We start from the raw sequence: 13,524 nt of genomic DNA, 5'->3' as shown, positions 1-13,524 counted from the left end.
CTCTCATGCCCCTCACCATGTTCTCTTCTTTGTGTGGTTACAGCATTTCCCTGAATATCTATGACCGCATCTTTACCTTGTATGACAGTTACTCATATACTAGTAATTATATAAAGCACTAAAGGGTGCTCAGATTGAGCTTGTCATCACTTATGTGGTAGTCATTTCAGACCTCTGAGGAACCTCAGAATTGTGGATTGGCCTATCTATTGCTGGCTGGGCAGGCTTTTTACTACTCCTCGCTCTGAGCAGGGCACTTCCAAGAAAACAGATCAGCCTTACTTTACTGGGACCCATTTTCCTGGCAAATTTCCCCTGACTTGGGACAGTCAGGGTAAATGTGCCCTGGCGTTATTCCACGTGTGAAATATGCCTGTTCTGCAGAGGCATCTAGATCTAGAAACAAAACCGCTGTCACAGAGCCTGGGTTTGAGATGGATGCAAAATAGTGATTTTAAAGGGTTACATAGATGTACAGACATCTATGAAACTCTAATGTAACTTGGGAAAGCATTTTTTAATGTCCTAGCTAGTATGGACTCATTTGTTTTCTTTCACTATTGAGCAGCCTCCATTTACATTGAATCTTTAATCAAAGTACAAAGTCCATTTTAGTTTCAATACATTAGCATCCCCCTAAATGAGAAAGGCCCTATTTGTCATTTTCCCTTTAATTAATGGCACCAGTTAATAAGGATCAAAATTGTTTTTTCTGAATAGTTACTTTTCTCAAAATACCAAGTACCATAGAGTCTCTTTGTTGCTGTTGTTTTAATAAAAACCTCAGAATTTCCTAGTGCTTTGAGAACAGGAAATTTTGGCATGAAAGAAAAGAAATGCATCCAGAGACAAATGGCAGGGGAGGGAGGGGGTTAGAGAGCAACCAAAGGACTTGTGTGCATGCATATTAGCATAACCAATGGACACAGACACGGGGGCGGTGGGGGCTTCCCCGGGGTGGGAATGGCTGGGGAGGAGGGTCAGTTGGGGAAAAAGGAGACATATGTAAAACTTTAGACAATAAATTAAAAAAAGGAAAAGAAATGCATACATAAAACAGGTTAAGCAAAACCCTTGTAGTCCTGAATTCAAATTGAAAATATCAGTTTGAACTTGAGATTTCATCACACACACACACACACACACACACACACACACACACACACACTTTCTAGCTGTGTTCACTGAAATAGCCTAGGAAGAATACAAACCAACAAGAAGTGAGCACTCCTATGTGTGGATTGTGATACTGAAATAATACCATTTCCCATGAAGATGAACCAGGGTTCCTTGATGAAATGGGTGTTTCTAGATCCAGATCAGAAACTTACATCTTGTCAGACCAGATAGCAAGAAAGCTACGAAGACTAGCAGTGTTATTAAGAGGACTCAGGAGGTAGTGCTTGAGATTTTCATTTACATTAAAAAAAAGATAACAATTGCAGTGGATTAAAACATATCAAACATATTTAAAACCCTTACTTCATAGTAATGCTAAAAAAACTGGTCACTGCTCTAGCTTGTTTGGCTCAATGGATAGAGTGTTGGCCTGTGGACTGAAAGGTCCTGGGTTCAATACCGGTCAAGGGCACATGTCTGGGTTGCAGGCTCGATCCCCAGTGAGGGGCATGCAGGAGGCAGCCGATCTATGATTCTCGCTCATTGTTGATGTTTCTATCTCTCTCCCTCTCTTTTCCTCTCAGAAATCAATGAAAAAACAAAACAAAACCAGTCACTGTTGCAGGATGCTTATCCTATCTAATAAAGAGGGAATATGCAAATTGAGCATCACACCATCACAAAGCTGGCGGCACCCAGTCCCCTCAGCCCCACCCGAGTCCCACAGTCCTTTCAACCCAGCTGAGGGGGCGGCAGGGGCATGGTGCTGCCAGACCTGCCCTCAGTCCCCCAGTCGCCCAGGGCTGGCCCGAGGCATAGGCAAGCCTTGGATGGCAGCTGCCCAGCCGACACCCAAGGTACAGGCAGGCCTTGGATGGCAGCTGCCCAGCCGCCCAGGGCCACCTGAGGCTCAGGTAACTAGGGCTGGCAATGGCAGCAGCAGAGGTGTGATGGGGGTGTTGCCTTCCCCTGATCACTGAGTCACCTTCCTCCCCTGAGGGCTCCCGGACTGTGAGAGTGGGCAGGATGGGCTGAGGGACCACCCCCCTCCAGTACATGAATTTTCATGCACTGGGCCTCTAGTAAACAAATAATTTAAAAACCTAGTAAAGGGAAGGATTAAGCATTTATTCTGTCTTTCCTGTGAAAACTGTGTCACAAAGTAACAAAAATATTGATTGAAAGAAATTACACCTTATAAAACTGTACTCCCTTCCCCAGCTACAAATGAAAAAACCCTTCATGGATCATTGGATCTAGGCATCAACAAATAAAAAAATAAGAGGCAGGGCCAAGAAAGAGGGAAACCTAGAGATTAAAAGATTTTAGGAGACTTATCAACCAATTGCAATGTGTTAAAGTTTCCAGGATCTCGATTCAAACAAATTGTAAAATACATTACATAATATTTATGAGTCATTTAGAAATCTGAACACTAACTGAAGATTTGTTATGAATTATAGTTAATTACTTTTAGGTATGATAATTGTATTATTTTTTAAAAAATCAGTCTTTATCTTTTAGAGATAATACTAAAATATTTATGGATGAAACAATATAACGCCTGAGATTTGCTATGAAACAATAGGGAAGTGGGGGGAGTGGGTGGGGATATAGGTGAAACAAGATGGACCATGAGTTGATAGTTGATGACACTGGGTGATGGGTATATGGTGGTTCATTATAATATTTGGAGAACATAACACAAAGTTGAAAAAAGTGGCACAACTATGATTCCACTGCAGATCGACTATTTTGATAATCTGACATAGGAGAACATCTTGGTTGAGTTTATAGAAAGGCTGCAGGCTTCCTATTCAGTGGTCATATAGTCAGTCTGGGCTGGATTAAGATTTTGACGTGGGGACTAAGCTAAGGAGTGTGTGTGTGTGTGTGTGTGTGTGTGTGTGACAGGCAGGAAAAAAATGATTTAGGATGGTGTTTCTGTGAGCTGCAATTTATAAGAAAACAGGAAACATAGGGGCTCTTATATTGCTATTTTCTTCCAAAAAGGATTTACATTTTCATCTTATTCAGAGACAATTTACTCAATGTCAATCAGCAGGAGCTGCCAAACTGAGCATCACGGTATTATTTTTGCTTCAGGGAAAAGAGAAAAAGAGTAGTGCCACTCAAATTATAGCAGAAACTCATGAATGACAAGGACCTCTGCTTCAATCCCAGCTTTCAGACATCCAAATATGCCCCAAGGAAGGTAACATTAAAAACCAAGAATTTTGTCTACTCAAAATGCATTAATTTATTTTGACAGGCATAGACATTCTTAAATCCCAAAATATATTAGAAATGATACCCAAGCATTTTTTTTTCTTCAGTAAAAGTATGACATGGAACTTTATTAATCTCTGCATTTTAATACTATTCATAGGTCTGTAGAATGAGAAGGTTGTTTACTAAGTGAACTGGGATGTTTCTTGTTTAGAGCTATGCAAAGTCACCAGTTACTATATAAATTTTCGAAACTGATGCTTATACACTCAAAAACATCTTGTCTTAACTTCATCTGGCATACATCTTTAAAAAGTACAGTTTTATAAATCAAGAATAAGCTATATATTTGAGAGTATTTTAAGTTCACAGGAAAACAGTGGCAAGTACAACTTTATTTATGCCCCCTGCCCCCACATATACAAACCACCCCCTATTAACATCCCATACCACAATGGTATATCTGTTAAAATCCATAACCTATATTGACACACCATTATCATCCAAAGTCTACAGTTTAAATCAGGGTTCACTCTTAGTGTTGAACATTCTATAGGTTTGACAAATGTATAAAGACATATGTCCACCATCTGTCCCTTCCCACTAACCCCTGGCAACCACTCATCTTGTTATGGTCCCATAGTTTTGCCTTTTCCAGAATGTCATATGGTTGAAATCACACAGTATGTAGCCTTTTCAGATTGGCTTTTTTCCCTTAGCAATATGCATTTAAGTTTCCTTCATGCCTTTTCATTGCTTGATAGCTCATTTATTTTTAGCACTGAATAGCATGCCATTGTCTGGATGTACCACAGTTTAATTATCCACTCACCTACTGAAGGATATCTTGCTTGCTTACCAGTTTTGTCAATCCATGTACTGTTTTTTGTGTGAACGTGTTTCCAATTCATTTGGGTTAATACCAAGGAGTGTGATTGCTGGATTGTACAGTAAGAGTATGTTTAGTTCTGTAAGGCACTGACAAACTCTTCAAAAGTGGCTGTACCATGGAAAAGACTAATGAATCTCAGAGGGAAGTGGGGGGGGGGCGGGGTTGGAGGGTGGGAAAAAGATTAACCAAAGAACTTATATGCATACTAGAGGCCTGGTGCACGAAATTAGTGCACTGGAGGGGGGGCGGGGTTTGTCCCTCAGCCCAGCCTGCACTCTCTCCAATCTGGGACCCCGTGGGGGATGTCTGACTGCTAGTTTGGGCCTGATCTCACAGGGATCAGGCCTAAACCGGCAGTTGGACACCCCTCTCACAATCCGGGACTGCTGTCTCCTAACCACTCTCCTGCCTGCCTGCCTGATTGCCCCTAACGGCTTCTGCCTACCAGCCTGATCACCCCCCCTAACTGCTCCCCTGCCAGCCTAATTAACACCTAACTGCTCCCTTGCTGGCCCTATCGCCCCAACTGTCCTCCCCTGCCAACCTGATCTCACCCCCAAATTGCCCTCTGCTGGCCTGCTCACTCCAAACTCTCCCCCCCCCCCCCCCGCCCGCTGTCCTGATCACTTCCAACTGACCCCCACTGATGGGGTGAGGGACTGAGGGCTGTTTTCAGGCTGGCCACACCCCCTTCAGGGTGGGGGTCCCCACTGGGGTGCCTGGCCAGCCTGGGTGAGAGGCTGATGGCTGTTTGCAGGCTGGCCAAGCCCCTCAGCGAGGACCCTCACCCCATGGGAGTGTGGCCAGCCTGGGTGAGGAGCTGAGGGCTTTTTTCAGGCTGGCCACAGCCCTGGTGATCCAGGCTCCCAGCCCCTCCATTTTTTTCTTTTCTTTCTTTTTTTTCAGCGCCTCCTTGAGCGGAGGCCAGGGCCGGCTAGAAGCAGGTATCTGGGATTTATTTATCTTCTACAATTGAAACTTTGTAGCCTTGAGCAGAGGCCAGGGCCAGCCAGGGTGGTTGGGAAGCTTGGCTTCCTCCACTGCAGGGGGGAACCCAAGCCTCCTGCTTGCTCCAGTTCTGTGGCTGCTGCCATCTTGGTTGGGCTAATTTGCATACTTGCTCCTAATTGGCTGTGAGTGTAGCTGAGTGATGGTTAATTTGCATGTTTCTCTCTTATTAGTTTAGATTTGTGTCTTCTCTCTTCTTATTTACTGCCTGATTAGGGGCTTCTCAATTACATTAATATTTTCAAAGAATCAGCTTTTGGTTTTATTGATTTTCTGGTTTCAGTGCCATTGATTTAAGCTGTAATTCTTTTTTCCTGCTTACTTTGCATTTAATTTGCTCTTCTTTTTTCTAGTTTCCTAAAGTGAAAGTTTAGATTATTGCTTTGATCTTTCTTTTCTAATACATGCATTCAATGCTAAAACTTTCCCTCTATGCACTCTTTTCTCTGTAGCTCACAAATTTTAATAAATTGTATTTTCATTTTCACTTAGTTGAAAATATTTTAAAATTTCCCTTGAAATTTGTTTTCTGACCCATGTGTTATTTAGAAGTGTACAATTTATCTCCAAGTATTTTGAGATTTTCTAGCTATCTTTCTGCTATTGATGTCTACTTTAATTTCACTGTAGTCTGAGAGCAAAAAGTGTATGATTTCTATTCTTTTAAAGTTGGAAAGGTGTGTTTTATGGCCCAAACGTGGTATGTCTTGGTGAATGTTCCACGTGAGTTTGAGGAGAATGTGTAATCTGCTGTTGCTGTATGTTATAATCTATAGATGTCAATTATATCTAGTTGATTGATGGTGCTGTTGAGTTCAACTTGGTCCTTACTGATTTTCTGCCTGCTGGATCTGTCCATTTCTCGTAGAGGAGTGTTAAAGTCTCTGACTATAATAATAGATTTATCTATTTCTCCTTGCAGTTCTATCCATTTTCCCTCCTGTGTTTTGTCACTCGGTTGTTAGGTGGCTACACATTAAAGATTGTTTTGTCTTAGAGTACCGACTCTTATCATTATGTAATGTCTCTTTTATCACTGAAAACTTTCCTTGTTCTGAAATCTGTTCTGTCTGAAATTAATACAGTTATTCCTGCCTTTTTTGATTAATGTTAGCGTTTCTTCACCCTTTTACTTTTAATATATGTGCCTTTATATTTAAAATGGGTTTCTTGTAGACAACATATAGTTGTGTCTTGTTTTTTATTCATTCTAATAATCTCTATCTTTAGTATATTTAGCCCTTTGACTAATATTTGATATCGTAGTTATTATTATGTTATAACAATATTTATCTTTCCTCGGGGAAGAACCTGAAGTCGCTAGCCCATTTCCTCCAGATACAAATTTAGAGGTAATCTACTGCCTGTTGTCTATTGGAATAGCCCTGATTCAGATCCATAAGCAAGAAAGGGGCCAAGTCACTCAAATAGGAATTCACACTAAGAGAAAGGGGTGTTGAGCCTAGGTTGGTAACTTAAGCTTAATACAACAGCTTTAGGCTTATTCCACAGGGGCTAGTTCAAGTGTAGGTTGTGGCTAAAGCCATTAACTTCTCTGGAACTGGCTAACTTGGCACAGTTTCGTGCTTTGGGATCCAGAGCTGAGCACACCTGAGTGAACTGACAGAGCTGTGACTCTGAAATCCTGCTAAGATACCACAGAGTCCACAGAGGAGATGGACTAACAAGAACGTTACCTAAGTAATGGGCCAACATTCTTCAGCAAATCACAGGGGAGTGATTGTGAAGTGATGAAAGGCGCCCACATGTGGGCATTTACTGTGCCTATTCACTGTGAAGTATCAGGAACTATTCTCAACTGAGTAAGCCCCTGGGATTATTGAACAGAATTTGAGAGGGAGAAATTGGACTTCTGCTAATAAAGGCACATATGGCCTTGAGCAATGAATTACACCTTGAACACGTCAAATGACTCATATGGATTAGACTTTTAAAAATGACCGGCCATATGTTACCCCCTGAGGACCTGTGGTAATTGTTTTAGTTGATTTATGCATTAAGTAAACATTAAGGAAGAATCAAAGGAGGTGGATCAAAGGGTAGGAATAATTTGGAGCAAAGGAAACAGGAGGGAACGGTGGTATTGCAGTCCCCTCTACTCACGAGGCTGATGGGCATTCCAGTGTGTGTACCGCACCGGCTCAGACATCTGCCCTGCTGTCTTCCAGGTATATTCTCCTGTGTCATTCTGGTCTTGGAGAGCTATCCAAAAATAACTGTCCTTTGTTTTTACCACACTACTGATCAGACTGGTAATAAAAGCCTGTTCAAACCTTAAACAGGGGGAAAGGAAATGGTTATAGTAAGTTTCTGGGCAATTAAAAATGCCATTAAAACATAATAAGGTGCACAGAATGGCACCAGAATAAACATTTCTCATGAATTCTTTAGAACACGAAGCAGAAAAATAACCAAAGACCCTGGACATCATTCATAAAGGCAAAATGTCATTGTAATTCCCAGAAATACATGCATGAGGAGAATTTGACTCTTACAGACAGGGCTTAATTCTTTCAAGGACTAGTGTTTAGCTCCGGTTTCAAAGTATAGGTGGTAAAGCCCATGAAGCCAGCAATAATACATTTTTGGGGGCACAATATGTGCCTTACTTTGCAATCACACCCCATGCAGCACACCTCAACCTATAATGTGCATAAGATGAGGGGTGGCCAGAGGGTAGGAGGAAGGATATTATGCTTTTCTGGATGAGCATCTGCCGGCAGAGTTCACATGCACCCACTCTGCACACTTGCCTGGTGAGAACGAGACAGAGATTGGAGTAGCAATTTTATGTCTCCCAAATCAGTTTTTCACAGGTACATGGAGTCCTTGACTTATTCAAATGTGTTCAGATATGCAAATTCACTGAAGATTAATTTAAAACCCTAGAAATGAACCGAAGGAGGTGCAGCCAGTAACATTTCCTCCCAACAGCTGAATGAGTTAGTGTTCATTGATTGGTGGGAAGGCTCCCTTCCCAACCCAAATGCATCAGAAGCAGAATCTAGAAAACTTGTCTATATGCTTTCACGTGACTGCCTGAAAGAAAATTGTGTTAAAATTTAACTAGCATTGAAATTTTAAGCGAAGTTGGAAACTATCTTGAAAATTTTATTTTTAGTACATATAACGTTCTGAAGAAACATTTCAAACAGGGCTGATTTTTTGGCCAGACTTGCTGAGTCAGTGGGAAAGGAAAGGCCTGATGAAATTACCCAGGAAACCTAACAAGAAAGCAAATTAGGCTTTTTCATCCAATTTTGTGTTTTTTCATGACCATGCATCCTTAACTTGCACAGGGAAGCAAAAGCAATGGGGCCATTTAAGAATAGAGGAGTCTCAAAGGAAATAGGGGAGCGCGGGAAATGACACAAAAGAGTAACATTTTAAACTGCCTGATGAACATTACTAGCAGCAGTTAGAGGTCTTAGCTGTCCAGGATCCGCATCTTGGCCGAGCACATGAATTTTCATCACGCTTTAGTAAGTATCTTCTGCAGGTCCCTCTATGAATAATCTGACCAGCACACATTTGAAATTAGAAAAGTTCTTTTGTAACCAGATTGCAGTGGCAGAATCTTATGTAAAGGTGCTTCAAAAGGAAGGAGGGTGAAACTAAATTTTGAGCCACATCATGAACATGCCCAGTGCCTGAAACTGCTGTGCTAGGAGGCCAGCAAGGCACTGCACCATGGAGGCTGTGGCCAGGACACCATTCACTGTGCCGGTTCTAAGAACCCAAGGGGCATTGCTGGTTCTTCCATTAGCTTCTACCATGACATCTACCAGGTAATGGAGAGAAATAATGTTGTCTGTGAACTTGGACTCTAGTATCATTATTCATGACAACATTTTGCTTTTATCCCTTGCTGGTTTTAGATTTATTTAGTCCACTCTGGTTTGCTATTTTATCTCCATTTATCATTGCTTAAAACCGTGGTCGGCAAACTGCAGCTCGCGAGCCACATGCGGCTCTTTGGCCCCTTGAGTGTGGCTCTTCCACAAAATACCATGTCCTGGGCGAGTCTATTTTGAAGAAGTGGCGTTAGAAGAAGTTTAAGTTTAAAAAATTTGGCTTTCAAAAGAAATTTCAATCGTTGTACTGTTGATATTTGGCTCTGTTGACTAATGAGTTTGCCGACCACTGGCTTAAAACAATAGAAACCTCCCACTTTTTAATCGGCAAGCATATTTTTTAAAAGTAGTTGCATATAATACTCATACATTAAATCCTAAAACCTTCAAATCAAAACAGGGTTCTAGTTTTCTCAGTCCAGTTTAGAAGATGGCATTGTTAATAAATTCAGCAAATATATCTTTCTGTTAAGCCATATATCCTAAGAAATTAACTCTGGATAACAGCATGCAATCTCTTGAGTGTCTGTTTTGCAACTGATAAAGAGTCAAGAGAACGTTTTATAATTTTTACCATTCTACTTGGCTTCAAACACTAAAAGGGTTGCAAAACTTCTATTTTTACAGTAATAGAGCAGACGACCTTTAAAGTCTTTCTGGGCCTTGTGTTTATAATTCCTCATTTGCAAATACTCCAGAACTTTATGACATCTGGCCTTTTTGTTTGTTTTCACTGAAGTTGTTTAATGCAAATGTCATGATTTAAGGAACAAAAAATAACCATATGTACATGGTTTTATATTATTATTGAGCCAGGATAAAATGTTATCTCTAAGGAATTCAGTAAACATTTTTTTTGTTATTCTTATAAAAACAACACAAATGATAAAATATTTAACTTGTGTGTACCTACTTATAAAATCAAATTTTATAGGAAAATAATTCTTAGAATCAGAAAGAAATTAATCTTCCAATTAGATCCTTTAAAACGTTAAGAAATCAAATGTGTGTTTTTAGTGTAAGCAAGAAAAATATATCTTAAACTTCCATCAGTTTAAGGAAATTGTTGCTCATGTTGCTAAACATTAAATTTTAATTTAAAAATGCATTTGAAGATAGCAATACACAGTTTTGGCATACATTGACCAGTATTTTTATTTCAAAATAAACGTTTTGCATTTCAAAAGTATATACTTCAAAAGGAGGTATTTTTTTAAACTCAAATCACTAATTGAACATTACATTTTTTTCATCAGCCAGTGATATGTAGTTGAAAAAAAGATGTTTCTTGTCTGTGAACAACACAGCACTTAGCAGATAGCAATACTGTAATGATTGCATTTGTATTACCTTAAAAAAGAGATTGAAAAAGTAATACATTGGAAGTAGCTTCACTAGAGAGCTATTTCAATTAAAAAACCCCCAAACACCTCACAATGGGATTGGGTTAGAAAGGACTCAGTTTTGAACTGAGTAATTACAATTGGATTTCTCCCAATACACAACAATTAACATTTTATTTTATTATTTTTTTAATTTAATAAATCTTTATTGTTCAGTTTATTAAAATTGTTTCTCATTTTCCCCCCATAGCTCCCTTCCACCCGGTTCCCACCCCACCCTCTGCCCTTACCCCCCCCCCAACAATGTCCTCATCCATAGGTGTACGATTTTTGTCCAGTCTCTTCCCACACCCCCCACACCCCTTTCCCCCCCGAGAATTGTCAGTCCACTCCCTTTCTATGTCCCTGATTCTATTACATTCACCAGTTTATTCTGTTCATCAGATTTTTTTATTCACTTGATTTTTAGATTCACTTGTTGATAGATATGTATTTGTTGTTCATAATTTTTATCTTTACCTTTTTCTTCCTCTTCCTCTTCTTAAAGAATACCTTTCAGCAATTCATATAATACTGGTTTGGTGGTGATGAACTCCTTTAGCTTTTTCTTATCTGTGAAGCTCTTTATCTGCCCTTCAATTCTGAATGATAGCTTTGCTGGGTAGAGTAATCTTGGTTGTAGGTTCTTGCTATTCATCCCTTTGAATATTTCTTGCCACTCCCGTCTGGCCTGCATAGTTTCTGTTGAGAAATCAGCTGACAGTCGTATGGGTGCTCCCTTGTAGGTAACTAACCGTTTTTCTCTTGCTGCTTTCAAGATTCTCTCTTTGTCTTTTGCCCTTGGCATTTTAATTATGATGTGTCTTGGTGTGGTCCTCTTTGGATTCCTTTTGTTTGGGGTTCTGTGTGCTTCCTGGACTTGTAAGTCTATTTCTTTGACCAGGTGGGGGAAGTTTTCTGTCATTATTTCTTCAAATAGGTTTTTAGTATCTTGCTCTCTCTCTTCTTCTGGCACCCCCATAATTTGGATGTTAGTACGCTTAAAGTTGTCCCAGAGGCTCCTTATACTATCTTCATATTTTTGGATTCTTTCTTCTTTTTGCTTTTCCAGTTGAGTGTTTTTTGCTTTTTTGTATTTCAAATCTTTGACTTGATTCTTGTGATCCTCTAGTCTGCTATTAGATCTCTGTATAATATTTTTTATTTCAGTCAGTGTATGTTGAATTTCTAGTTGGTCCTTTTTCATATCCTCGAGGGTCTCGCTAAATTTATCGGCCTTTTCTAGGAAATTCTTGAAAAACCTTATAACTCTGGTTTTGAACTCTATATCCAGTCATTTGCTTTCCTCCATTTCTTTCATTTGTGATCTGTTTCTTTGTCTCCGCATTTTGGCTGCTTCCCTGAGTTGATAGAGTGGCTTTGTGTGCTAGGTGTCCTACAGGGCCCAGTGGCTCAGCCTCCCCAGTTACCTGAGGTGGACACTCTTGGTGCACCCCTTTGTGGGCTGTGTGCACAGTCTTGTTGTAGTTAAGCCTTGATTGTTGTTGGTATCACTGGGAGGAATTGACCTCCAAGCCAAGTGGCTGCTGTGAGGATCAGCTGTGTCTACGCTGGGAGAACTTTGTGCTGGAGACACCCTTATGAGACAAGACCTGCAAAAGCCTCTGTGCTCAGCTTGGATGGGGCAGAGTCTCAGGGCAGAGCAGACAGCATTGGTTTCCCGTCAGCCCTGCCCTAATAGGCCTCTGGGTCTCAGTGTCCCACAATAATCGCTGCAAGCACCTCTGAGAGAAAGCCGCCTTCGAGTTCTGCCCGCTGCTAGACAGTCCAGTTTCACCCCGTATGAGTCTGGGTCCCCAGAGTCTTGCCCGGAACTGGAGTTCAGCGCAGTCAGGAGCTTTTGTCTCCCTCCCACTTGAGAAAGCCAGCTGCGCACTCAGTTGTCCGCCCTCTCCATGCGCGCGTCTCAGTACCTCTGCCTCCTGCAGCTCCTCTGAGTCTTAGTGTGCTTTTCTCTTTCCTTCTAGTTGTAGAATTTCCACTCAGCCAGCCTTCCTGTGGTTCTGGATGTCCATTTTGTCTTTTAGTTGTAGTTTTGAAATTGTTGTGCGAGGCAGCAGTTTAGGTGTTTACCTATGCCGCCATCTTGGTTTCTCAACAATTAACATTTTAAATGGCATTTTAAAATAAGTGACTCTATTGCTGAACTAATATAAATAAAGAGTAGAAATAGAATAGCAGTAGATTTGAAATGGGAGACACACATCATGATCATTATTGCCAGAAGTTTCTGGTGGCATTCCTCAAGAACTAGCAATGTTAAGTTTTTGAATATTGTTTCTTGCAAAAAGCTAGAAGAGAAATACAGACTTAGAAAATACACAAGAACAAACCCCAGAAGAGCAAACACCACACTAGTAAGGGCAGTTACCTCTGGGGAGCAGAGTAGGATTGGTTGGGAGGGGAGAATAGTAGAGGAGAGGGGGCACTTTCACTTTTTAGTCTACATTCTTCTGGTTTGCTTGAATTTGTATCAATGAGAATATTTTTATTGTGTAATTTTAAAAGTGGTAATTAAAATACGTTTTAAAAAGAAAGTTAACTGCATTGTACAAAAAACACAACCAATAAACAAATTCTGTAAAGTTGTCAACACACAGAAATCAGTTGTATTTTTATATACTAATAATGAACAAGCTGAAAAGAAAACCACAAACAAATCCATTTATAATAGCATCAAAAAGAATGAAATACTTGGGAATAATCTTAACCAAGGCTATGAAAGAGTTGTACGTTGAAAACTACAACATATTGCTGAAGAAAATTAAAGAAGACACAATTAGATGGAAAGTCATCCCATTAATTGGAAGACTTATTCTTAAAATAGTCATACCACCCAAAGCAATCTACAGATTGAATGTAATCTCTATCAAGATCCCAATGATATATATATATTTTTTGCAGAAGTAGAAAACTCTATTTTAAAGTTCATATAAAATTTCAAGGGACTCTGAATAGCAAAAACAAAGATAAAAAGAAGAACAAAGTTGGAGGTCTC

The 13,524-nt window shown here is 40.2% G+C and overlaps 1 protein-coding gene across 2 annotated transcripts in view; it reads right to left on the bottom strand.

The window, feature by feature from the left end:
* The window catches only part of PLA2R1 (phospholipase A2 receptor 1), a gene marked incomplete at both ends in the record, with an annotated part of 124,325 nt that overhangs the window by 49,378 nt on the left and 61,423 nt on the right, over positions 1 to 13,524 (bottom strand). For both annotated transcript variants that reach the window (XM_080667890.1, XM_080667889.1), the window contains one exon: positions 7,373 to 7,542. In XM_080667890.1, the coding sequence (XP_080524016.1) occupies positions 7,373 to 7,542 (170 nt within the window). The remainder of the gene's footprint in view (positions 1 to 7,372; positions 7,543 to 13,524) is intronic.

The sequence above is a fragment of the Plecotus auritus genome, assembly GCF_963455305.1.
Source record: "Plecotus auritus genome assembly, chromosome: 5".
In the NCBI taxonomy this organism is placed as follows: Eukaryota; Metazoa; Chordata; class Mammalia; order Chiroptera; family Vespertilionidae; genus Plecotus; species Plecotus auritus.
The sequence above is the reverse complement of the archived record's forward strand: the minus strand, read 5'-3'. Positions and strand labels throughout refer to the sequence as shown.